Source organism: Drosophila eugracilis, unplaced genomic scaffold (assembly GCF_018153835.1).
Source record: "Drosophila eugracilis isolate 14026-0451.02 unplaced genomic scaffold, ASM1815383v1 contig_1781, whole genome shotgun sequence".
Lineage (NCBI taxonomy): Eukaryota > Metazoa > Arthropoda > Insecta > Diptera > Drosophilidae > Drosophila > Drosophila eugracilis.
In genome coordinates this window covers 304,005-331,089 of record NW_024572623.1, presented here as the reverse complement: position 1 = coordinate 331,089, position 27,085 = coordinate 304,005, and the positions used below count along the sequence as shown (strand labels likewise).

Genomic DNA, 27,085 nt, shown 5'->3' with positions numbered 1-27,085 from the left:
ACATAAATTTTGGCTGCGCGATTTAAGATTTTCTAAAACATTTGAAGTCAATCTATCGCAGCCCCTTAATGGTCAGCCAGGTGCCAAGAGGAGCTCCTTCTCCCAGACATGACCACAAAACACACAAAACACAATTTGTGGATGGATGCTGGGGAGAGAACAAAACCGAAACAGAACTCTTGGCCAGCAGCCAGCAGACGGGAAAACTCTTAAAGTGTAACCAAATCGCCGGGGGAGTGGGAAATGTTTTGCATTTCAAATTGCATTTTAATCGCATTTCAACCTGAAATGCCATTAGACATAATTCGTTTAGCTGCATTTGTCATTGGCTATATGCTCCGGCCAAATCATTTCGATATCTGGCCACAGTCGGGGGCTTTTCGGGACTGTTTCGCTCCGGCGGAGGACAATTGACGAACGTCCGCACACGTAAATCAACTTTGGCATTGATTTCCACTGACGGGACTGGCCGGACTGGCTGGAGTGGATGGCCATGTCCCTGGCTGATTGCGATTTGCATGCAACTGTCCGTAGATTATGCAATCACTCCCCCATGTCAAATTCAAATTCGTCCTGCCGTAATTGATTGTGAGCCGCCGCCCGTCCGTCCACTGGCATTTAATCAATTTATGCCCGGTGCCCGAACTGCCATTCGACATTCGAGAGTGCTGACTGAGTCCGTCGGGTATCGGTAACGAGTAGTTGTCGATCGATGCCGCTGTCGGTGCACTGCACCCGTTGCTCTGCCTTGGCACCTGTTACCACCTCCGATCGAATGATCAATCTGCACAACCGAAAAAAAAAGGCAATTTAAGGTAGAAGACACACGTAAAAAAAGGTGTTGATTTAAGGATCATTAAAAGGATTTCCTTAAGTAAGTGAGGAAGTTAACTTTTAAAGAATTTGAAAGATTTTTAAAGCTGCCTATTAGCTTGTTTACATGAATCATCAATCATAGTCTTAGTTCTCTTCAATTTTCAAACAAAAGTAGCATACCTTTTCCCACTGTGAAGAGCGGGGGCAATGTCTCTTCGATCTGTGACTTTTTCAGGTATAAATAGACAGCTCACCTTGCCGCTGAAGGTGTTGAAAGGCAGGTCCGCCGATTGATCGACCGATCGGTGGCACATCAAGATTTAATTTAAAATTATCACGACGCAACCTATCGATTTACCCGAGCTGACCCTGAGCAAGGCAGAGACATGAATGCTTTCTTTCTTTTGCAACAAATACGCTTTTTGGCCGGCCAGCTGCTCGAAAAACTCAATTTCCTGCGCGGAGGGTGGGGAGCCCATCAAATGCTTTACGACGCCAGACCGCAACTTGAAATTTAACACACGTTGTACACACACACACGCGGTGGGTGGTTTGACCCCTTCGGTCTATCTGTCTGGGCTGTGCTGCTACTTTTTCATTTTTCGCATGTAATGTGTGTAATCAAAGTAACAAAATCCAAATCATATTTCCTTCATTGACCACAAAATGTGGGCGGCCAACCCTTTTCCTCCCGCAACCCCCACACACACACTCGCATTCATCTTCGGTGCGCATATAAAACATTTTACTAGATTTATACAATCAATGCCCTCTGCCTCTGCCGAACGTTTCTTAACCTTGTTAGACTCCTTTTTTCCCGTTTTGCTGTGGGCAAAATTATTGGTCTGCGCATATGTAATCATCTCTGTGGAAAAGTAGAAAGTAGAGGCTGGTTGGCTGACTGGCTGGGCCGGGGACACACCATAAAGTGCACACAATCAAATCGAGATTCGTTTTTAGGTACAACTCCTTGGAGCCGCCTTCATGGTCCAGGGCTCGTTCCTTTATCATCCTTGATTTCCTGTACAGGACACTGCGAGTTCCAGCAGGCTTTCGGCCACTTGATAGTCAGCAGGACCTTTTCGCATATGTCGGCAATTTTTTATTTATTGACATTGCGCTTTATTAAAAGGTGTTGGGCGCCCAGGCTGAGCCACCCCAAGAGGGTTTCTTCCTGATAAGATTTGGTAACAGAATCAAGGGGTATTGATTATATTTTTTTATGTTTTCCCAATATATTTCCCAGCATAATTTATATAGTTGCTAACTTACATGCGAATAACTCAAACAAAAGGTGTAGCTCGGAAGGGGCTACTCGGGTTTAACTAACAAAACTGCCGAGTCAGCTTTAGGTTCAGCGGTCGGAGGTCGGGGGCCAAAGGTCTGACACCAACACGTCGCTTGGCGGTGGGCGAGAGTTCATTATTAAAAGTTTTTAAAAGCAGATAAGTGCACAGACTGATAGAGATACTCGTATCCCAGCTTGGCAAACACACCCAAATGAAAAGGACACTGAAAAAAACTTTGGTTTCTTCGGCACTATCTTGAGTTTGGAAATTAAAAACGTTTTCTTGATACTTACTATAGGACCTTACTAGTCCTTAATGGAACTGTTTTAGTGTATTAACTGATATCTATATCTTAAAGAAATAAAGACAAAAGCTGGTTATTTAATTAGTATTTCCGCAGTGCAGTGAAACGATAACGATAGCCCCTGCTCGGGCGCCACTTCACCTCTAATTGAAACATTAAGTTGCACATCACGTACGCGGTGTCAGACACTAGACGCCACCAGCAGCCAGGAGTCGGAGGAGTAGGTCGCCTAGGAGTATGCTAAAATGCGGCTGCGGTGGCCTTTGGGTTTACCTTGGTGCTGGAGCAGATGCCTTTCCTGCTTACCCCTGGACTTTCAGGGACTATCAGCTATCAACCACTCAGCACTTTATTTTTTCCGTGTTGGCATTTGAAAAGGGCATTTGAGCTGAGCTGGGTGGGCTTTGGCTAAGTGTGCAGAGTGATTATGTCGGAAATTTGTTTGTCTATGATTTCGCAGAGGTAACCCGGCTAAGGGGCCGGCAGGGTCTGATGAAGATCTGCCGCCGTTCGCTTATCCACTCGGTCATCACTGTCAAGGGAGTTGGAATTAAGGAAGCTTCTATTCACTGAACTTGTTATACTTTCAATGAAAAGTAAAGGCTGCTCAAGAAGGGAACCTTTTCAAAACCCGGAGTACTCAGGAACAGCACCGCCAGGAAATGGCCTGGTAAAAACATATATTGCGGATGATATTAACTTGACCTACTTGATGAATTCGATTTGAATAATTTTATTATTATAGCTTCATACATTAATTGGAACATCTAAAAAATACATTCCAAGGCATAAGTGCTTAAGGGGAGGGCTTCAAGCATGGCCTTTTGAAAATCTGCCCATATTCCCGGATCCACTCGGTCATTACTGGCAAATAAAGTTAATATGAAAATCAGTGCTGTTTAGACTGGGAATTCTATTCATTCCTTACCCCATTTAGAGCCCACAATCACTGGGCAGGCGGCATGCATAGTTGAAGGATCACAGCTGCCATTCGTATGAAGGTTGTACCAGAGGAGAGCTGTCCCAGCTCGGGGATAGATGGTGTATCCTGATTCTGGGAAGACTGTGGCTCCGCCCTGATCAACGTCAGTCAGCTGAGGTTAAGGGCAATATAAGATTAGGTCAGAAAAACTAAGAAAGAAGAGAGAGGCTCACATAAAACAAAACTGTGGCAACACGGTCTCCAAACATCCTTTCTCGTGCGCGTGTACGGTTAAAGTAATCCTTGTGCATGAAGTAGTGGCCTCCCAATCCGTAGTTAATTACCTGCATTGAAACAGGTTAAATACGCATCAGTACAAGATCAAGAAAATTGTTTTAAAGGCACACAAAACACTACCTGAAACTTCTCCGATACGGTCAGGTCAAGGCCCGTCATATCACGTATACGTCGTAAAATTCGCCTGGTCAACTCGTTCAGATCTCTATTTATCCAACGGGCCTTCGCAGTCCGTATGCGCTTATAGGCTTTGACACCGATCACACTACTAGGTCTTAGGCGAACAGAAGCAAGTTCTATCAGCTGCGCCGTTTCACGTGGGCTGAGCACGTCGTGGTAGAGTTCCACACTTGGGTGCAGTCCCACTTTTTCCACCTTAAGTGGTGCCAGGCGAAGAAACGGGGTAGTGGTGAAGTTGTACGAACAGCGGAGCCTTGTGGACCCTTTTAGCAAGCCTTTGCAACCTAATCTAAAGCGTTTCATCATAGCGCATTCAGGCTTCTTATTTTCTTCAAGTGTGCAGTTTGCCAGGACTTCGGTCGAGTTCTGTGCTTTCTGCCAGAGTCGCAGAACGTCAGCATTGTAGGCTTGGAGCTTGAGGCCCTCTTCCAGCAAAGTCAGGGCCTTCGCATATAGTTCTAAGGGATATCGATTAGCTTAGGAATCACCGATGGTGGGGTAACTAACTTTTGCTTAAATGGCATTTGGCAAGTAGTTTCAGAACATCGATCTTCTCTACTGCCAAGGGTGCCGGTACCAGCGGATCCTCTTGAAACCGATCCAGGACCACCTGCAGCCATGGAACAGCCTGAGCTCCAGCAGTCCCATTCTCAAGGTAATGACCCACCGCAAAAATGTCTGCAGAGCTCATGCTGATACTGAAGAAGTTTGGAAAACGTATAATATATTGATTATGAAAAGAGGACATTTTTGAATACTCACTTGTATTCTTTGCCATCGATTTTTCCCCTGACAAGATCTTCAACTTGCAGGCTATAGATGTTCTGTATGCGGGCAATGCCAGCACAGGCATCATTCAAGTCCGAGTTCTTGGGAACATCTTTCAGCCAGCTGTTCAAGTTTCGTATTTGCGCAGGGCCAACTGGCTGCTCCATGTACTGGCGCCACTTTGGCCAATCCTGATGCAGTCTTCGGATGAGTGAGAAACTATTCAGGGGATTGGACAGATAAAATAAAGCGTCCTTTCGACCCTTCTCGTTCTCTGCCCGAATAACTGGAATGTGACTAAGGAATAAAGACTTAAAAAGTATTTTAACCAATTTTAGTATAACATTCTCACCTACGTAGGGTCTCCAGCTTCTGCTGCAGTGCATTAGCATAGTCCTCAAGGTTGTCGATCAGCGTTTTCTCCAGTTCAAGGAGTGGAGGCATCGAGGCCACCGACAAGGCGTGATCTCCGTTCATCGAACTTTGGCCATAAGCCAGAGTAAGGAGAACCAACAGGGTCAGGATAAATCCTGGTATTTGCTTGCCTTTGCAAATCATTAAAGTCTTTATTTAAACTCTGCGTTCGTTTTACAATGTATTAAGATTTGTGTCAAGATTGTTGTTGCCAGGCCTGCTTAGACTTAAATGTTATCATAAGGGTAACGTTAAGGGTACTCTGAAGGGTATTCACTAGATGGAGGGAAGCTTAAAGAAGGTCTTACAATAACTTGCTACCGCTAGGTGTTCATTGAGTCATCACTGCCAAGCAAATTTCAGGTAAAGTTTTGAGTTATCCACGGAAATCAGCTTATGCCTAAGGCAAGTCGCACTTCCTTGGAAGATCTCCTTTCCAGACGCCAAGGTCCCACATCTGGGCGATTCCCACCGACTGCTGCACCTTATTAGTTGCATGGCCCCCTTGCCATTCCTCAGATAAACACTTCATTACTTCTACTTAGGCGAAGACATAGTTTCATAGTTCTTGGAGTGGCTCACATGTGAAACCATTATCTTATAATTATAATGCAAACAAACTGTCACATTCTCATGATTGATACAGCGGTATATGATTGGTATTTCCACTTTTTGATTATGATGAATGGCATTAGGTAAAACCACGTGTAATTATCTTGAAATGTTGAGACTTCTTTTGATATTGTTCTTATCGGAGGGAAAGTGAGTTTAATTGACAGTCTGATCGATTTTTACTTGACTTTATTGAGTTTCATGGTGGGCGTATAATATCACTTGACTATGTTTAGTTGAGAATCACATTCACCTTTTAAGGCAAGGTCTTCTGAATACCTGTTCGCGCTCTCGGATCCACTTGTTGCACACTGTAAGGGAGGGATATATCTATATAGTTAAAGATCGAAGTAAAGCGTCCAAGAAATTACCCCATTTTGATCCCACTATAACCGGGCAGGCGGCATGAAGAGTTTTGGTGTCGGGTTGACCGTCGTCCCTGAGATTGTACCAAATTATGACCGATCCGCGTTGGGGAAATATAGCCTTTTGAATGTTAGGGAACACGGTGGCCCCTCCCTGTTCTACATCCGTCAGCTGGGGTAAAGATATATTCTATATTCATGAACCGATTGAGATTGGAATATCGAACTTACATAGAAGAGTACGGTCGCAATACGATCGCCATTCATTGCAGTCAGATTGGAGCTCTGGGCATTGTCAGAAGGCGTAATATAGATATAGATATAGTTCCCTAAAGCCTATATACTCACAGTCTGATTGAAGAAGTCGTAGTGCTTGTCGTAGTGGCCACCTAGTCCGTAGTTCATCAGCTGGAGCATTTCGGAGCCGTACAGATTGAACCCGGTCAAATCGGCGATGCGGGTGTTTAGTCGAAGGGTGAGAGGGCTGAAGGAATCCGGGAACCAGGCCACCTTGGAGGTTCTGGTCTTGACCACTTCATTTCGACCGGAGGCGGCCTGAAAAACAGTGGCCCTCTTCAGACCAGGAGTGGCCATTCCCTGAAGCTCTTCGATTTCCTTCGCTGAGAGCACGTCGTGGTAGAGCACCATGTAGGGATCCAGACCCACCACTTCCATCTTGAAGGGGGCAAGGATCAGGAAGGGCGAGGTGGTTCCATTGTATCGACAGTGGAGCCTGCCATCGGTGGACGCTGGGAACTGACCCCGGCAACCCATCTGGTAGGCATTCGGCTTCCCCGCTCCCTGAACCTGATGTGTTTGCCATATCGATTTCGGTTAATTTTAGCCCTATCTGAGAGGGTGACCTTATCAGCCAGCCGACACCTACCTTCACATCAGGCCGCATTGTTGGTGCCCGTCCTTATCATCGTTTCGATTTCCGATTTCTTCAGCAGCAGTTTAATATCATCGGGCCTATCAGCCAGTGCAATGTTGACAACTTTCAGGGCATCTGCTTTCCGGTCTGTTATGGTTATTTTTAGAGGGAACTTATCATCAGGATGCCGAAGTACTCACTCAGTTTCAGCAGGGTTTCTGCGTAGACCATTCTCACTTCGTTCTTGGAAAGCTCCAGTGGAGCAGCCAGCTTAAAGGCCGCCATCCAGACAATGGTCTGGTAAAGCCAGCCGGCCGCTGCCAAATAGTTTTCCTGGTCGAAGAGTATTTGACCCATGGCATAGGTGTCCAGTGCTGTGAAACTCACACTGCAGAGTTAAAGTTAAACGTTAGAGTTCAGCATAAACTAATTTTAGTTCAGCTCTTACTTGTACTGCTTTCCATTGAGAAGGCCATGGGCTATGTGAGCCACTTGGAGGCCGTAGGTGTTCTGAATACGATCCAAGGCGGTCACAGCCTCCTCCACATCCGTGTGGGTGGGCATGTGTTCCCTAAGTTCTTGCACCTTCTCCACCTGGGTTAGACCCACAGGATCGTCCATGAAAAGCTGCCATATCAGCCAGTCACGATTCATGCGGCGAATGAGAGAAAACGAGTTCAGCGGGTTGGAAAGATACTCCTCCGTGGAGCCGCGGGCTCTGTCGTTCTCCAAACGCAGGCTGGCTATGCTCCTGTAAATGAAGTCCGAGAACATTTTAGGTTATGAAGAAACTATTTGGGAACAAGAAACTGATTAAGAATCAAATATGAGATCTTACCTTCTCACGATCTCCAGCTTTTTCTCCAGCTCTACGGCATACTCCTCTAAGTTATCGATAAGCTGCGCCTCCAGGCCTAGCAGTTTGACCATTCCCGCCACCGAGGTGCAGTGGCTCTCTTCAGCCTTCACCTGCCGCACAAGGAACAGCTGGCAGGTGAGCAGCATCACCAGCGATAGCAGCCACTTCGAAGAGCGCATCGTGGGTTACCTTTCTGGTCGGGGTTCTATGTGGGTCTACGTGCCAGACCCAAATGTCAGAGCCAAAACAGTTGAAGTTGGCAAGCTAACATCGGGCCGAGATAAATATTCACCGTTCTTCGTTTACGGCGACTGCTGATAAGCGACGCATTGATAGCGGCTCGCAGCGATTTAATTAACCCAAGAGTACCGGAACAAAAGTCTCGGACTGGCGCTACGTGCTTGCAAATCGGGAAAGAGCTGCGTCATCAGAAGAACGTGCTCGTCAAGATCACTGACCACCGGCAACGAGGAATCACCCGCCCGACAGTGCTGAACGCTTGGAATCACCTAAACGAAAGTGCTGATGCTGTCAGAATCGTAATCTTTATGGGCCACTTTCTTTAGATAGATAATAAATATTATTTATGTTAAACTGAAAACTGTAAACAAACATTTTTATAGCTGATCATTAACTTATTGTTAAACTTAAATTTCGTTCGAAGTTTCATTTGTTCAGTAAAACGTCATTTTGTTAAGAAAACTTTATTTCAAAAACAGAAAACACAGAAAAAAAGTTCAGATTTTCTATCGAAATGAAGATAAATCCAAAGTACTCGGAAATCGACTTCCTGTTTTACCAACCCAAGGCACTGCGCCCTGTCCTCTTCCTGTTCTACGTGCTGGAAACAGCGTTAAACTTGATCTGCATGGCCTTTCACATCAGGGGCTACATGTCGATCGACATGGAAGAAGAGCCGATGGACCACATTGCCCTAATCATCTTCTCGCTGTTTATGGCGGTGACCTCTTTCCAGAGCATCGCGATTTGCACTGGGAGTGCTCCCAACCTTACCGTTGAGATCGTGACGGCCTTTTTCGGCTCCTTTGCCTTCGTCGCTGTGTCCTTGGGAACGATGTGGGATGTGCAGAATGACATCCGCATGCTTTTTCTAAGAAAGGAAGAAGAGGTCCGCATAGAACTGGTTCCCTTTAACCCGATTTTTAACTTTATGAGGGCTCAGTCCATGAGCTCGTTGGCCTGCGGAATAATCTATCTGCTCCACGCCTCCATTATGATCGACGTCAAGTTGACCACGGAAAGTAGCGAAAAGGGCGACGAGCTGCCCATCCCACTCTTTGTCCTGGGCCGGAGTATTCACTCGATGCTGTATAAGTTCGAGTGGTTCCGGGAGTTCTGTGGGAACGAAATCATTGAGCTGTAGGCGAGAAAATCTCGCTGGCTGGTAATTCCTATTTTAAAATTGACTGGCTTATGGGCCACGTTTCTGTAAGCAATCCACTGAAAGTAGAAGTCCATTAAATCAGAAAAATCGATGGAAAATACTGTCAGTTTAGCTTGTTTAGTTTGTTTTGATCTTTTTGTTTAACTGTTCAAGTTCATCGTCATGTCTAGAGGATCGATTTTCGAGTGGGTCCACGGAACTGCTTTGACCCAGCAAGAAAGCTCTGCTTCGCGTTACCACCCGGAGGCCCTGCGCCCTGTGCTATTCGTGTTTTACACCCTGGAAACGGTGTTCAACATGGTTTGCATGGGATTCCATATCATAGGATTCACGACCATCGACCACAATATGTTCAGCCTGGATGTGCAGGCGTTCCACTATATCTACCTGATCACCTTCTACATCTTCATGGTGCTTACCCTCTTCCAGAGCATCAACATCTGCACGGGTCACACGCCTACCTTGCTTATGGAGATTTGTAAAGCCTCAGCAGCCTTCATCGCCTTCACCCTGATATCCTTGACTTCGATGTGGGACGCTGAGCGCCAGTTCCACATGTTCTTCTCCACGGCCGATGAACTTAAAAAGCCAATCGCGGTTGAGTATGGGGAGGATCATGGCACCCCTTCTTCTACTTCCTTCGCGGCCAGTCCATCTGGTCGTTGGCTTGCGGGCTGCTCTACCTTCTCCATGCCACCATCATGATCGACGTGAAGCTGACCAATGACCAGAACACGGGCAAAGTAAAAGGCGACTACATGCCCATCCCACTGTTTGTTCTCGGACGTAAAATCCACAGAAAGCTAAAAACCTTCAGCTGGTTCCGAGAGTTCTCCGAAATTGAAACGATAAACTTATAGATGGATTTTTGGCATGGGATTTCGAATCACAAAATTGATGGTTAAATTCTACTTCAGCAGATTCTACTTGATGCTTTCCAAATTTTGTACGAGTGTTAACTTTGATAGGGTATTTGAATAATACGGTTTTTAAATATATATCTTATATCCCTTATTGTTGGTAAAGGTTCTAGCTATGACTAACATATAGCCATTCTCAAACCAGTAGTAGATTACAGGATATGAACTGAGTATATATCATGAACTGCCCTTTAATGACGAGCTCTAATTAATTCCGATCTCATAGAGTGCCGTAATGTGAATAGCAATCGGCTATCTGCCAGCCGGAGCAGTCGGCCGTGCCATTCTTATTGGTAAATGCTCGCATTGCTGAACAATGGCTATCTGCTTCCGCCATGAGTGGGTTCGTTGAAAGGGCTTTGGCGAAAACCTAAATGCCGCTCTGTATGGGCCCACTTGTTGTGTGTGGCTAGAAAGGTATGGCAAAAAAGGCTTTAAATTTTACACTTTTATGGAGCGACCAGTGGGCGATGGCGATGGGGGCCGGGTCATATGTCCTGGCGTTGATATCGGCTTAACTTTGCCATAAAACTGTCAGCGTCATGCCTTTTGCGGGGTCGGGTCGTTGGACAAATGAAATAAATTTTACAGCCAAATGGACAGGGCGGCCAAACAAAAAGACCGAATGCACGGAGGCCCAGAGATTTGTGTGCGTGTAGACTGAAGGCAAATCTAATGCGGACAACAAAAGCACCTGTGACCTGGAAAATGTTCTGTCGGGCAAACCAAGTTTATGTCCGTGACCGTAGACGGTTCCGGGTTGGCTTTACGGGTCCACTGTCAACAGCTGGACGGGCCTTTAAGCTGCTCACGGGCCACTTTAAGCCAGACATGAGCAAATATTTGCTATGCCTCTGAGGGTTTCCCCAGGACTCCCAATCAGGCGAGGGCAGGAGGATGTTCATCAATTAAGTGTCATCAATCATTGGCGCATGGATCAAAATCAGCGGCAAACATGTCACGGTACAAAATATCGTTTAACCTAAAATGCCGGGACCACAAAACCTATTTACTCCAGTCAGTGGCAGTGATGTGAAGTTGCCTTCTCGGCAAATCAGTGCCTCGAATCATCCCTCTTCGTACTTAACCATATTTCGAACACCTAAACACACAGAAGTTAATGCATTTGCTGGGGACAGGACACCTTCGGAGGCATATCCATTTCAACTGGTGACCCCGTCGGATGACCCACTGAAATCCATCGCTGATATAAAACTCAAAGCGCTAAAACTTGGAAAAGTTCAGCCCTGCTTTATGGGACTGAGCTCAAATCAAGCGGAAATTCAAACACTCGGTTTCGAAACGACTTGTGAAACAATGCTCCATTAATGGCGCCCAACGGTCGGGGATGCCGCCCGCCAATCTCCTCCAATTCGAAATCAATGTCGAGCGGTTGCAGTTATGATTATTGCAGTTGTCAAAAGTTTTCGGATTCGAGGGCTGGAGAACTTGGGGATTGGTGGCGGAGGATAATGGGCTGGGCAAACAGAAGGGAAAGGTTTATGCAAATGCCAGCCGGGCTTTTATACACTGGCAAACAGACAGCGATGGCTCGCTAAAAAATGCTTATGACTTGTGTAAACAATTTGGCCACAGTCCTTGGTCTTCGGTCCGGAGTCCCTAGACCTTAGTCCTTAGACATCCTGCCCTGCTCTCCGTTTACGTGTAGGTATGCCCCGACCCCATTCGCAAAACTCTGCTCCTGCTCCAGTTAGGAAAGAGCCAAGGAGTATCTCCAGATCTCGTGTGTAAAAATATTTTATGGACTTTGGCATTTTGCTGGGGAAAAGTTACTTTGCCCGATAAGCGAGCGTGTGTGACTTCCGTTTGTCCTTGCATGTCCTTCTTTGGCGAGAGCCACTCTCTCACACACACGCACTCACATTCGCACACATTTTTATGCATTTTCTTAGCGGCCATTTTTATGCCCGCACACGTTTTCCATTAGACATCAACAGGACTGTCATTTCCCTATTTCCCTCAGCGCTTCCTTGTTTGAACTCTCAGCATGGGTGGAAGTCCCAGGGAGTCGGGCGGGGGCCTTTGGACAGGCCAACTCGAGACCTGTCACTGCCGCCTCTAATTGAAAACTGGGTCAATTGCCGGGTAGCACATTAATCAAATTCGGAAGCCAGCTCCGCTTTGCATTCGTCATTAAAGCAATTATCATGTTGGGACAATTACTCTTTGTTAGGATGCCACTGAAACTGCTGGCAACTCCAGGCTGGGAAACTTCAAACTGCGAATCCGCCGAATGAAAACTGCGCCAAGGTGGCATTAATCTTCATAAGCGTGACAAGTTCATTAGAATAGCAAACACGGCATTCATTTCCCGCTCACAGTTCCCCCCTCTCCGGAAAAGTCTACCCCTTGATGGGCTGCTAATTGAGAGCGTAAGCTTATTCCGGGTTCACGATTTATCACTATCTCGGCTGTTATTGATAAACTAAGCTCGGCTAGTGAGCTAATCTATGTAATATATGCAAATCTAACTGATATTCTACCTTTGTATTACCATAGCCAGCCTGGCCACGACTTTTATTCAGGTTGTTAGACATTAAAGGAGGATGTAAAACGGATCCCTTGTCCGCCTTGCCTCCCACTATATCCTCTCCATTTCGCACCGTGGCTAGCATAATTCCGCGGATATAATTTTTTAGCGAGGCGCTGGAGCGCGACGCGTATAATGCGCATAATTTCTATGCCACGTTGGTCACCCGAAAAGTAAATGTAGACACAGCAATGTCGTCCGGAGTCGGAGACGGGGAACCACCGAGGTCGACCTTTGTGCCAGCATCACCCAACCGCTGCCACAACTAAAACAACAACAGCAAAGGCTTTTGGCAATGGTTTTCCCTGACGGGGGAAAGTGGCGAAGGGGGAACTTTGAACTGGGAGCTGTGCCCATGAACAAAAGAGGTACATGCGAAAAATAAAACCTATTACCGGAATCATAATTATCTTTTATGGCCGCGTCTGTCATGACGACATTATGGCGTGGTCTGCTCCTGGTTCCCCCTTCCTTTCGTTTAACCCAGCAGCCTCTTTATACAGAGAGAGAAATCACAGTTCATTCATATCTAATAAAAGTTAATTAGCAATATTAATAACGTAATCCACTTCACTTAAGATTAAGGTTTAAGGAAAGATACTCTTCTAAGAGTAAGATATAGTTTGAAGATAGCTTTTCCAGTGCACTGCACTGTATCTTTTACTCTGTATCTCGTTCTGTCTCTCCCTGCACGTAGCAATAAAAAACCGCGAAATGCGGCCAAGTAGCGGCAGAAAAAAGTAACATAAATTACACACAAACCCCCAAAGCCCGTAGTGGGGTTAAGGGCATAGGGTAAGGGTAAGGGAGAGAGGGGGTGTGCGTGTTCGGGGGTCCCACAAATTATGTAGTCGGAATAATATTTTCATTACGGCCAGGAAAGCAGTTTCGCAGTTTCGATTCCCCCTCGCAGACATCTGTCGCCACTTCTGCCTTTGGCCGGCTAAAAACAGGTGTTTCCTAATTTATTGGCCTGGTCTGCAGACACCCCTCATCCCCCCTAATAATTGCCACCCAGCACTCCGGAACTTGCTTGTATCTCCTGCGAAATTATTATTAAAACTTGCAGGGAGGGAGGTACATTGTCTGCGGCTGGCAGACAAATCAAAGTGCCAACAGTGCTTGTCATGTGTTTTTTAATTTCTAATATTTCACGCGTCACACTCCCCCGCCCACCTTTCCACCACCACCCCCAAGTGATGCTAATGCTTCTGACAGAGGGCTCTGCCATTGTTGTGCACTTTGCTGCAAATTATGCGAGACACGTCGCCCCAGCCGCATTATTCGCATCTGAACGGATCGAAAAAGGCCAGCAGTCCGGAGGTCTGGAGGTGTGCCTGAGGTGCACTTCTCGTTGGGGGAGGGGCAGCCAGAGCGGGATCAGGGAAAAGAAAAGGAAGCTGGACTTATCCCCCAGGCTAGCCACAGCTCTACGTGTGATAATCCCAGCACCGCTAAAGTTTTCCCAACTCAAGAAATCTGTTTCAAGGAAAACCAAATACCTATCTTTATCTGACTTTACCTTAGAAATAATATATATCTGAGATCCACAGTTTCTTTTCCTTGTAGAACGTACTTCTTGAATCGATTTCCCCGAGTCACAACAACTTCTGCTACCCTGTAACTTAGAGGCAGCAACTGGGGACGGTGGCTGTTATTTTAGCCCAAGGCCAAGTGTGTGGCATTCCCCTTGTTAAAAAGCGCAAAATGCACGTGCTGCCTTTGTGCGAATGCTGTTGTTGTGCTAGCTGATGTTGTTGTAATTGCTAGCCGCCGCATGTTGACAGGATACTTCAACTATTGTTTGCCAGGACCCCCGACTCCTGTTTAATTCAGCATGAAATTGGTATTTGTATTATGATTTTGCAGTCGCTCTCGCCCAAGGCGCTTCGGCAGAAACACCTCAGCAAGTGTCGGCGGTCTTAAAGCTTTAACAGCACTGTCCAGTCCAGGGTAAGGGATCCATAAAGAGTGTTTCCCTATATGGGTATTTACTGCGGAAAAAGTTCGCTTTGATGCTGCTTTAATTAAAAACTGCGCGCTTCGCGTAACTAGCACTTGATTAATTTTTGGTTGCACGCAAAAGTAAAGCGAAAAAATGCAAAGCAAAACAGAGACAGGACCGCAAAAAGCAGCAGGAAAAAAGGATTCAAATTAATTATGTCCATGCTGTGCTCCGGGGTTCCCGTCCTGGGTTCCATTCCGGGTTTTTGGACCGGACCGCTTCCACTTTGCGTTATCAGCGCGTGCTCTGCATACGAGGTGAAGGGATGTTGGCGCAGGGAGGGACTTTAGGAGGTGGAACCGAAGCCAGGACCCAAATCTAGATGAGGACATTGCTCGCTGCTCGCTGCCATTCATTTGGGTGAACTTTGCAGCTTAGTGGGCGGTTGGCTTTGATATTGAATTTCCGCGAAATGAAATACGGAAACTGACCACGGGCAGTATGGATGTTATGGTGCCGGAGTGGGCGTGATCTACGTTTGGTTGTGATTTACAGGGCAGTGAGGTTTTCTAATGTACTGGTGAAAGGAGGTGGGACCTAGTTCTGATTGAAAGATGATGTACGATCGAATTACTGCCATAAGCTCAAGGCTGGATGGTTTGGGTTTTAGTAAGTCAACTTACTTCCCTGAAAACCCCTTAAAGCTAAAGGAGCCAAAACGTTTTCCCGAAAGTTTTTCACCTTTTCCCTAAGCACACACACTGTTAACGTTCAGCACTTAATAAAGCCGCGACATGAGAGGGAGTCCTTTCAGATTCCTTCTGTTTTCTGCGACCACGTAGTCCTCAGACCTGAGCATTCTCAGATACACAGCACCGCAAACAGAGACACAGATACAGATTCACACACAGATGCAGACTCTTCATTTGGCTTCGTAGACAAAGGACTCAGAACCCGTCCCCGCTGCTCAGATATTAAATACAATATTAATAATCTCACATGTGCGGGTGGGTGGTTCACGGGTGGCTTGGGCGGCTGTTCGGGTGGGTGTGTCGACAGCAGCCGCCAAGAGCCATCAGTCATCCACTCAGCCACACACACACTCGATTTTTACCTTACTGGGGAATAAATACTTCTAGACTCTGAGCCGCAGACTGGCGCCAGGCCAAAACAAAGAGCCATCAACAAAAGCGAGATACCACCCCCGGCTCTTATACAATACTCCATATCCCTTACCCTTACCCTTTGCCTTGAATCCAACCAACAATCGCTAATGTAAATGTTTGTCTGCTATTTGAATTTTAATTACTTTTCGCCGCGCTGGCTGAAACTATTTGATATTCCCGCAGAGCCGAGCCAAACCGAACTCACCTAAACGCAAACTTTTTAATGGAATTCCTGGCCAGGAGACCAGAAAAACTTTCCACTCCCCATTCGAAGGCCAATCGGTCGACCAGGCCCAAAGCCAAACAGCCAAGATCGTAATGCGCCTTAATTGAAATAAGTCCCCGACCAATTGTTAGACGCGCAGCCACTTAAGCCCGTCCAAGACAAGGTGGTTTATGCAGAGAGAAAAATAATGTGCGGAAAACTACAACTTCAAAGAAAATGCTTGTAAGAAAAGTGAGGAAACCTAGTACAGAGACACATTGAACTTAAAGGTAACTTTTTATTTAGTTTCCCGAGAAAAGCAATACACATTTTCCTCAGTTTCCTTGTCTCAGTGCACTGCCTTCCACTCTCCCAATTGCACAATCAGGAATCAGGCTCAGTCTCCTTTTGGGTGGCATAAATTTTGGAATTGTTAGCCCGGGCCACTTGAACGGAAACGACTAATTCCCGTTGCCCAGATTGAGATGGAGCCGCCCCACTCCACCCTGACCAGATCCTTTGAGACTTGAGACTGGTCCTGGAGTCTGGCATCTGCTGCTGCTCCACAGACAGACCAGAAGCGCGCTTCCTTGGGCGGCACAAAAATCTTCGGCTGGCTCCCGTGACTTGGAAATGCTTTTTATCGGATTGAGACGTGCGGCGCTCTTTCACTGCGGTGAAACTTCGCAGGAAATTCAATCAAAGGTACAACTTAATCCCGCGTGAGTTCATAAAGTTCACAAGCCAATTTATGTGCCAGGCACCATAAGTTCCTGGCCCGCCCGAAAGTTGTACCTTAAAAAAGTCAACAAAGGTGGAGAAAACTTCTTAAAATGGTCGTCAATTTGTTTTTCTTTAAAGAGTTTTTATTCCCCAGCCATAGACTTCATAGAGAGGGATAAACTTTAACTTTGGTATGCTAGATATTGAACTGATTTATCGAAAGGCACGCAAAGGATTTCTTTTCTCTGTGATCTCGCTCGCAGCAATGCAGCATAAATCACGCGCCTTTGAGCCTTTGAAGTCCCGGGAAAACTGCGCGGATTTTTGGCTGCTGAGAGACAAAAGAGTTAAGGGCTGGATAGTGGAGTGTGCTTCGATTGTGTCTTCAATTAGTGTTAAGAGCTTGTCAAACAAGCAGCCGGATTAAAGGAAAGTCGATTTCCCGGGCTCCCAACTTCCCCACTTCCATTTTCCTTTGCTAACTTGCAACTAACCATGGCGAACACGTTTCGATTGTGGGCGTATCGCAGGAAGAACAGAGGGAGGGAGGGGAAATAAAGGACCCAAATCGATGGCCAATAGCCTTGAGCTCATTTCACCTCCGAAGAGCTAGCAAGCCCAGGGACGAGGGCAAACATCTAATTGCCTGGACAGAGCAAATAGAACAAGGCACTGGGGACTACTTAGGACTCGGAGCAGCGATGAAGAGGTGAAGGATTAATAGCAAATAAATTGATGTTGAAAAGGCGATTACCGAAGAAGGCAGAAGGATAAACATTTCATTTTGCTGCTGGCCCATAAATCACGGCCGAAATTTACCTATGAAAAGGAAAATGTCAGCGAGACGGGAAAACTGGGAAAAATGTGTGGACAAAACAAATTCCCATTCAGACATTATCATATGAATTTCTTTTCTCCCCCTCCTCCATCCCCCCAGACGATAAAAAAATCAACAACAAAAGCCAAATGTTGCATAAATTCGGCTGCCACTTGATGTGTGTATTACAACAAAAGGTGAGCCGAAACGGGGGATGAGCCCCTGAGGGTGGACCAATATTTCGGGGGTGGCCGATGCCGGACAATGCAAATCTTGACCGAAGAGCAGAAAGCGAAGCAAAAGGCATTGCTTGCATAAATTTTCATAAATTTCAGGCTTTGATTTATTTCGTACATCGGTTTTTTTCCAAGCTCCGAGGGCGGACCTGGTCATTGATCTTTGTCTGAGTTCCTCCGCAGAACCTTTAATCAAAGTTTTCCCCAAAATCGCTCACTTTTCACATTCATTTCCGGCAGTGAGAGTGGCTCGGTCTACAGCAAAAAGAAGAAATTGTTTGCATGTCCAACAGAAACAATCAAATCGCAATTTACTGGCTCATGGAAAACCGATTTATCGTTGGCGAAGTTAGTCGGTCATAAAACATCCATTAACTTCATGTCAATGTTGCATACGCACCCATACCCATACCCACCCAGCCTCCTATTTCCGAGTATATCCCTCGATTCCTATTCCGATTCCTGCCGGACAAGCGTTCATTTGCGGTATTTTCCAGGGGGAGGGGCCTTTCACTTCGGGCGTTGCAGGCCGCGCTGCTCGGTGCAAATTGCTGGGACTCGGAATCGGTCGAAACTCAACTGTGGCCTCTGCAACATGTCAGCGTTTTACTGTGGGGAAAGGTTAATGGGTAGCACAAGGCGAATCGGACTTAGCAGATATCTTGTAATAGAAGATAAAAAATGAAAAAGTATGATGGGATATAGGAAGGAGAATGTATTTTCAGTCCCCAGAAAATCGTATACTTCTTTAAAGGAATGTATTACTATCTTTGTAAAATTGCTTACCCTTTTTAAAGGGTATCTTAAAGATGTTTCCCAGGTTCCAAGCCCATATGTTCCCTCTCCATCAGGTCCGTGCCCAATGACACGTGATAAGAAATGTCGGGCGGTTGGACTTCCAGGGAGGTGTGTGCTGTAATTGGGGGCCGAAGGGCCAAAAAACTGTTGCAAAAAACAATTGGCCACGTAGGCAAAAGCAATTTGCCAATTGCCGCAAAGGAAATGTCGCCAAATGTATCTTGCACTTTTCCGGGAGCTGTGAAATTCTGAGCTGGTGGAAGCCCCATCCGTTTAGCCCGAAGAGAGTTAATTGCTGGCGTCTGAAGGGAATGCTTCTCGCTGTCATTTGCCATGCCAGGAATACCTACGAACACCCAAAAGGCGCGGAAGAGTGGGGGTGGGGGAGTGGCACTTAATGTGAGCCGCCTTGGCAGAAACTTTTGAATTACCTCAGTTACCCAGAAGTTTCGAAATGGGCCCAAGGATGGGGGTCGGAATGGGAATTGCTACGGTTACAACATTCGAGCCTCGACGCCGCTCTCATTTATGCCGTTTCAAGTTGCTCAGCCAAGCATCCGAGTTTCCCGGGGGGGTGGGAAATAAGGAAAATGTTTGTCTTTCATTTGGCTCAAACTCCGGGCTTCCTCGGCTGGTGGTGTCTGCTTAACAAATTCTCTACGATTATTACCTGCTGTTAAAAATTTCATAATCTCGCAGATAATAATTTAATGCGTCGTTTTAGTGGCCAACATTAAAAAGTTTGCCAAGAAAATTTTCCCCAGATACGGAAAATTGAAAGGGAGTGGATGGAGGCAAGGCCCAGTGGGGTGGCAATGAAGTGACGGAAGAACCTTGTCTGGCTTTTAATATTGTTGTAAGCAGGTAATTCCGTTTCCCCTCTGCGGTTTCTCGGCGATAAGCAGCTGGCCCTGGACTGGCTCCAGTTTAAGTCCCAATTCATAAGCTGCATTAACCTGTCAGGAGGTTAGCCAAGTCATCTGGGTAATACACTTTCCAAATTAAGTTTGAAAAACATTTTAAAAATATTTTTAATAATAGAAAGCTTTTTAGATTTCGTTAGATTTATAAGTATTTTCCAATATTTATCAGTGATTATAAGCAAGGACCCTTTTAAAAACTTATTTAGCTCGAGCAAAGAAAGAGTAACTGAACTGAGGAAAGTTCCTCTAAACCTCCTGGTACCAAATGTGCGAACATTAGCACGGCACATCGAAGTTTATCTATGACCAGGAGGACAACCACCTCCACTGCCACTCCTCCAATCCTTTCTGCGAGGAAGGTATGTGTCCTTGCGCCTGTCTGCCCAGCATGTGAACTTTTCAAAGTTATGCGCATTTCTGCTGACCATTGGCATTTTGCAGCTTTTGTTTTTGCCAGGGAACAGGAGTTCCAGTTGGGGGTGTCCCCGGACAAAGACAAAGGTCGAGGACGGCAGCTGTTGCCCAATCGTTTTGTCTGCCGGCGCATCCCAGCATCGGTTGTGGGATTAATGCCTCGCCTGCTCCTTTTTTCCCAGGTCCTGGCCAGTTTATTGAAAAGGTGACGTTGCCGCTGCAGCAGGAGCAAAACTTTGGCCAAACTTTGCCTGAGCTCGGCTCCTTTTTTTGCCGGCTGCTGCTGTCGATAATATCGATGCGGAACATATGTGAACATGTCGTTTGACACATTTGTCAGTTGGCTTAAAGTTTCCGCCGGAGTGGAGGAATCCGGAGGGCAGAACCAATCGAGTTAAGCTGCAATTGGTTGGGCATTCGATATGAGCAAATGTGCGGCATTTGAGACAATTATTGGAGGGATTTTCGGGTGGCAAACAGGTGTGAATGGAAATGGTTTTTGGCATGTGATTTTTTGGGTCTCCTATAGGGATAGTAACTCTAATCATTTGGTGGTCTTAAGCAGATATTAGAGATGTATTTTAGATGTAGTTTATGCACTTAAAACACCTAATATCGAATCGCTTAACCCCTTTCTTATCTTAATACCCTAAGACTAACTTTAATCTGCACACGTCAAGATTAAACTTCCTCCTAAGCACATAGGCAGTCACACTCCTGCAATTCAAGGCCGAATTTTAAGCCACTTCACAGCAAATTAGATGCTTTCAACAGCCTCTCACAAACAGAGAGGGGGCAGATGCAGGAGGAGCCTGTGTGCTCGCATCTGTTGACAAATGACTGGCAATGTTCAACGGTGTTTGGCAGCACTTGTGCGCCTCATTATGTGGCATTTTGGGCTAACCGCTTTAATTAGCCCAGCCCACGCACACAGACAGTCGCTCCAACACACACGCACACACACACACTGACTGCAGGATGCAGGAGGCAGGATGCATTGTCCTGTTCGCCGGCTGACCAACAAAGCCACTTGAGAGCCAGTGGAAATCCTGTTGAGAGCTCCAAACCGTGCACCTCTAATTGAGTCACAAATCAACCAAAATATATTATGCACCGCAAATTGTGCGGTAATTACACAGGCACACACACACTAGCTCTCACTCTCGGAGAGTGGGTGCTTACACAGGGGGTGGGGCGGAGACAGTCGCTAATTTATGGCGTGCAGTGTAGCATACTTTCCAGCACCTGCACAAGACATCGACTCCAGGACGACAATGGCGGCGTTAATTTGCCTGCTAATGAGCCACAAAAACAAGCACAGCCAACTGGCTTAATTATGTTAATTTACCCCTGCTGTCATCGAAGCACTGAGCCAAAAAATCAGCTTGTATTTAAGGGAAGTGGGAATGCAAATTAAAAATATATATTTTAAAATTAAGGAAACTTTAAGATACTAACAGTTAACTTTATTATATAATCAATTTAATTACATATTGATGTTTTCTTCTTATCCAACTGTGACAACGCTGCGTATGCGTAATTTTGATGCCATCTTGTTTTAGTGCCTGCACTTTTCGGGACTTTTTCGCTCTCAATCGCCAATTGGTATCAAACGCAAACGCAAACGCAATTTTCGCACTGGCGCCAGTCGCAGTCAGGAATTTTCTTTAAAGAACAAATTATTTGGCGAGGGGTGGATCAGGCGGGGGTGGAGAGCATAGCACTGTGTCAGTTTGTCGCTTCCTGTGCTTTCATATTTTGAATACAAATTGCTTTATTTGCGCTGCTGCGCCAATTTGAAAGTAGAGCTCCTTCTTCTCTTTTCCCTTTTGTGTTTTTTTTTTTTTCAAAATCTCCCCCAACCAACCTCCCTCTGACTTGTCAGATTTGCTCTGCTGGAGTTATAAACAAGTGAGTTTGCCATTTCATACCTCTCCACTACTTTGCAGGCGGGTTTTGAATTTTACAACACACAACAGGGAGGTTTCTTTTTTAATATAGGTGTGCTTTGAGTTTTGGGGACACGAAAACAAATTGCTCCCCAGCGAGCCTTTGTCCTGACAAAGTTATTTGCATGCCATTGTCCCTGGTTTACATTCGGCTATGGCCCAGCTCCTCCTGCCATAATAATTGAATAATATTTGATACTTGACAAATCGCCTGGTTCTAATTTGACATGCCGACAGCCGAGTGAGCGAATCAAGGTAATAGGACACAACATTGTTGGCAAATGAATCTCATTGCTGGCAGAGTTTTATGCACGGATTAATGTCATCTGACTTTACGACGGCCCGTCTCTAATGCAAGCCCCCCCTCTCTAAGACAACTTTGTTGTGTTCTGGCCATAAAAAATGTGTGTGGAATTGGGGAAGAGCGACGACAAACCGCAACCAAATTAGCCCTGGTTTATGGCTTCACATGCAGATCCGCTGCCGTGGAAGTTATGCATTGGAAATTCGCTTTTAATTAGCTGCTGACAAATGCGAGAACTGCGGTTCTCCGCATGTGGAATATAGGTTAGCTTCAACTTTGTAGCGTCCTCTGAGGCATTCGCCTGGCCCCTAAATTTAGCTATTGAGTTAGATTTACCCGGATCATAGAAGTTCTGGGAATGTTTCAGGATTTTAAATACCAAACTAAAGAGCTTTTAGAATAATTTTTGAATCACAATCAGGTGGCATTCCACGAACAACTAAAGATCGCGAGGACACAGAATCCTACCCATATTGATAAACACTTTTATACATTTTTTGAGTGCGCAAAAAACGAAAACATTTTTATGAGCCGACCGTCTCCGCGGCTGTAGGGGTTGTATAATTTTATGACAAATTAATACAATGGCCGGGCCAAAACGTATGCTAGATGGTTGCTATCACGGGGGAAGGGGGCAATTTATGCGGTTATTTATCATTCGTGGCTAATATCGAACGAAACATATTATTATTATTATTATATTTTGCACATTGCGCCTCATAAATGTGTGGAAAATGTTTACGCGGAGCGAAAATGATTCATACAATTACCGAGCGAATGTTAATGTTGTTTTGGGCCGCATAAATATCTAATATCGAATGGAGAGCCGAAGCCAAAGGTTAACAACATTAAATGGGCCTGGCCGTAAATAAATAAATGATTTAGAGCCAATAACTCATGGGAGTAGTACACTATAAAAAGTGGAGCCCCATTATAGTGGGACATATGTAGGAAAGTAGAAAGAGATGGTCTAAAAGCCAAGCCATTTAATAACCGCTTGATGATTCAGTTAAAAGAAGCCAAGACAATGGCTCCTTACGTCGCTTTGGCCCAATATCGTAAGGGGAAATGCTGTTCCACTAACAGAATCTGTTTCGACGCTGTTACCAGTTCTCTGACTGATTCGCCGGATGATGCCAAATTGTTCTCCGGGCTTTTAGTCGCCAGGCGGCCGTCGGAGCAACCACAGGTTTTCCTATATAGTTGTTGTGCTCACAGACGATTTGGAAACGGAATGACAGAATGACAGAATTACACAAAGTATCTTGTCATTTGTCGGCACATCGATGGGGAAAGTTTTGCTATTAAATGCTGCCAATTGCTGTGATTCATATGCTGTCAGAGGAGCTGGCAACTTTTTATGACAAACGGAAGACACTTGAGCAAACTTTTTGGCTCATAAAAAGTACAGCTCGACCTGTCCCAGCTGCCGCTCCCGGTTAATGGCCCAGCCTTTGAACTATTGATGAGCCATTTGATACAATTAGCCACCCCTGGAGTAGAGACAAGTGCTTCCTCTGCAAAATTAATGCCCGAAAGTGGTCTCTCCCTCGTTCTCCGCTCGTTATTTATGTGCTTATTTCGGTGGGTAATACTTGAAAAATAGCCACATTTCGCGCACCTTTTCGCTCTTTTTTCCCGTAATGAGTTTTACTCCTTTTTCCCGGCTCGGCTTTCCCATTCCCGGCACGTCGCTGCATCCATCGACTTGACAGCCGGCCGAATGATTGAACGCGTGTCCATCAAAAAGTGCGTCTAATTGCTTTTTCCCGCTCCACCGAAAAACACGGAAAAGCGCTGAAAAAACGGGGTAGCATTTCTGGGCAAAGGTAATTTTTTTGGCCTGCCATTCGGATCGCTGTCCTATTTTGTACATTTTTCGAAATTTGAACGGGTTCCTAATTTGATTTGTCCGGGCGAGGTGGGGTAACTTTAAAGGGTTAAGGATGCTGTACAAATTAAGCTGGCAGAACATTTTAAGGGATTTTCAGGGGAAATTGTCAGAATTTTATAAACATTAATAATAAATTAGGTTTAAGGAGACCTTTTCTTGAGTTCAACACTAGGTCATGGGTAGACATAGTCTGTTTATTAGGGCTTGAAGAATATTTCCTCTATTTTCTTTCTATTACCGTTTTCTTTAAAAGTAAAATCTTCTTTGATCATGAAATAGTTATAAATATTTAGTTTTAAAGGGAACTTAAGTAGTTCCATCTCAATGGCAAAGGCTAGCTAGTAAAGCTGGCGAAATGGCCAATGGCCCAACAGCTGCGTTTCATAGGCTCCTTTTCCCTGAGGTCCTTCGTCCTGGCCATTCCCTTCCTTCGCCTCGGGTTAATGTTATGTACGTAATTTACCTCAACTACAATCCCTGTTTTCGTTTTCGTGCGTGTGCGTGGGCCTAATTTACTGCCTTTTCCTCTCGGTGCTAAACACATTTACGTGTTATTCAATTTTGCAAACTAAACGTAAAAATATCGTGTTTCGCCCACTCCAGCCCCAAAAGCAAGCCAGAAAAACAACAACAGGAAGTGGGTCTTGTGGAAAGCTGCGGGGAAGAAGGGAGGAAACACTTTCACTCCGGCCGTGTGTGTGTGTGTGCGTGTGGAAAAGTAAATATCAGGTTAATGGATTTGACGCCGCAGTTTGAGTTTCACTTTCAGTTTTCCCGCTGCTCTCGCTGCTTTTTCCTTGCAGCATTTTCCACTCAATAAATTTGCTCGGCTGCTGCGGCAACATTTTCCTGCTGATAAGCAATTTCCCAGCAGCTTGCTTCATTTGTTTCTGCTTAGCACAGCCAGAAGCGAGTGGAAAACACCTTGCAGGCCATTGTCTTAAACGCCGAAAATTGCTTAATGTGCCAGGAGAAATTGTTCTGAGCAGGCAGATGGAGGAGGTCATAGAGATTAGTTATGGGAAGGGGCGTCGATTGCAAGATAAGTTGGGTAATGTCGCAGGATTTAAAACCATTTGCAAGGCTTTAAGTCTGCAAGAGCACCTCCTATAGGGAAATTTTTATAAAAATAGGAAAAGTCCATGAATCTGAGACTCTAAAGTGCATACCCAAACTTCCCTTCTTCGAAATGATGTTAATAAACATCACAATTTTTCATATTTATATCCACCAATTGATAATCTCATTACACTTCGCCATTCGCCTACGTAATAAATTGAATTGATTTTAGAATTTTATCAGAATCGAGCACAGGCGGGGCCTTCAATTTGCCAGAGTCATTCCTTCAACTTCTGGGATCGTAAACTGCGCTTAAGTCTGGTCATCACATGCCACCCACCCACCATCTGCGTGCTCAGGATTCCCATATGCAAAGTGGTAAAGGATAATCGAGGGGTGAAGATAAATAGGAGGAGGAGAAGGTGGCAGAGAAGGAGGGCAGGACAAGGTACAAATCACACGCGATCTCCTTGCCAGGCGGAAAAGGAGGACCAGAGGAGTCCGCCAAGTCGCTAAGTCGTTTTAATGGCCAATAAAAGCAAAATGTTGTCACTTTTTTCGAATTTGTATAAATTTTCATTGCCCCGGATAAGCCGTTCTGAGCGCACAGTTCTCGCTTTTCTCTCGCCTTCCTGATGCTGAAATACTACGTGCAATTTCCCCCGCCCTTCGCTCCGGGAAAACTCGCAGAAGGGTTGCCCCGTCCGTTGCTGTTGTTGTTGTTGTTTACGATGTTCAAACTCTTTTTTTTTTTATTTGCAACTTATCGCGTGCAGCAAGTGGGATTTCCCTTAGGAGCGGAGTCTTGGCCGGGGCGATGGGCGCTGACTTTTATGTTTGCCTGGGCTTTGATTTAGTTTCGGCGGGCGAATCAATTTGTTTGCATGCGAAAAAATAAATAAAATTCCGGGCGGTGGCACAAATCGCCATCGGAGGCCAATTTGATCGGTTTAAGCACTTTTTACGACTCCCGCTCGTGGCTAGATTTGTTCGCATTATGTCGCCATGATTATAATTTATTATTATCTATTGGCTGTGTGCTCTATTAGCCGCTTTCGGAGCTCCTTGCTGCCTCTTTTCAATTGCCCAGAAATCAACCGCAAAGCGGCGGTTCCACCTAATCCCGATGGATACTTTTCAGCTGGGGATGTAAACGCAAATAAATATGTAACATAATTCAACCTTTAAATCGCTGAAAGATATTTTAATAATATTTTCTATATTTATCTTGCAACCTAAGATGGGTTACCCAAAAACAGATGTTTCCTGATTTGATCATGTTCCCATCGTAAACTCTCTTGCCACATCAATTTCACCTTTGTTTAATGAAAGATTTTCTCCTATCCAATTTTAACAATCCAATCACAAATTTCAAACAGGCCTAAAGGAAGATTCTGGTTTATGCCTATATCCTAGGCATAAATTCCATTTACCTTGAGGCAAGCAGAAGGAAACCTGCTTTATGGATGCCATAAATTGTTGTTTGCCGCGAACCTGCAACCTTTGAGCTTGCCACACGAGATTTTCCCAATTTGAGGAAGGCAACTTTATGGCTATTTAATGGATCGAATGCGAAATGAGCTTGCGGCTAAGAGCGAGAGCGGCGAGACCGAGGGCTGAGGGATTGATAATGACGCTGGTGCATTTGGCTAAAACGAAAGCGAAATTAAGGCAAATTAAATGAGCATTTCTCTGGGCGGCTTTTTGCGTCTCGCCGCCGATTTGGCCGCGTTCCAAAATGATATGCAAAAGTGTTTTTATTCGCGGCAAGTGTCGCTGGCTGACTGCAATTTATGGAACTCATGAAATGGTCTGGGGGAGTCCCCTCCCTCCTGCTTAGCCAAAATGCTTAACCGAATTCAGGTTGCGGCCACCCTGGCAGCATTTTTAATTGATTGAACTGGCTGAACCATGTTCTCGAATCGAATCGAATCGCATCGCATCGAATGGACTGCTCTTCGTTATCAATTAATGCGCTGCATTTTATTGTTAAGCACATTAACGCAGTCACGCAAAGTTACCCCGTTTTTCCCACCGATTTTCCGGGATAATTGCGCCTGGTCGGAGCGTGTAAAT

At 45.4% G+C, this 27,085-nt stretch overlaps 3 protein-coding genes and 1 pseudogene across 3 annotated transcripts; 2 read left to right on the top strand and 2 right to left on the bottom strand.

Moving 5' to 3' along the window:
• Positions 1-2,855: 2,855 nt before the first annotated feature.
• LOC108111278 (prolyl 4-hydroxylase subunit alpha-1) lies at positions 2,856-5,134 on the bottom strand. The gene is made up of 7 exons (XM_017220666.2): positions 4,929-5,134; positions 4,571-4,873; positions 4,316-4,506; positions 3,749-4,266; positions 3,565-3,675; positions 3,338-3,503; positions 2,856-2,941 (listed from the first exon to the last, which is right to left on the bottom strand). The coding sequence occupies exons 1-7, from the start codon at positions 5,132-5,134 to the stop codon at positions 2,856-2,858; spliced, it is 1,581 nt and encodes a 526-aa protein (XP_017076155.2).
• A 640-nt stretch (positions 5,135-5,774) lies between these two features.
• Positions 5,775-7,908, bottom strand: LOC108111306 (prolyl 4-hydroxylase subunit alpha-2). Its single transcript, XM_017220699.2, is given in 9 exon segments — positions 5,775-5,913; positions 5,974-6,139; positions 6,199-6,252; positions 6,316-6,774; positions 6,854-6,865; positions 6,867-6,988; positions 7,042-7,229; positions 7,290-7,592; positions 7,680-7,908. Coding segments are annotated over 9 exon segments (1,566 nt in total). The 5' UTR covers positions 7,880-7,908; the 3' UTR covers positions 5,775-5,851.
• A 523-nt stretch (positions 7,909-8,431) lies between these two features.
• On the top strand, positions 8,432-9,174 carry LOC108111317. Its single transcript, XM_017220711.2, has one exon. The coding sequence runs from the start codon at positions 8,455-8,457 to the stop codon at positions 9,082-9,084; it is 630 nt and encodes a 209-aa protein (XP_017076200.1). The 5' UTR covers positions 8,432-8,454; the 3' UTR covers positions 9,085-9,174.
• A 75-nt stretch (positions 9,175-9,249) lies between these two features.
• LOC108111310 lies at positions 9,250-10,018 on the top strand (annotated as a pseudogene).
• Positions 10,019-27,085: the final 17,067 nt, after the last annotated feature.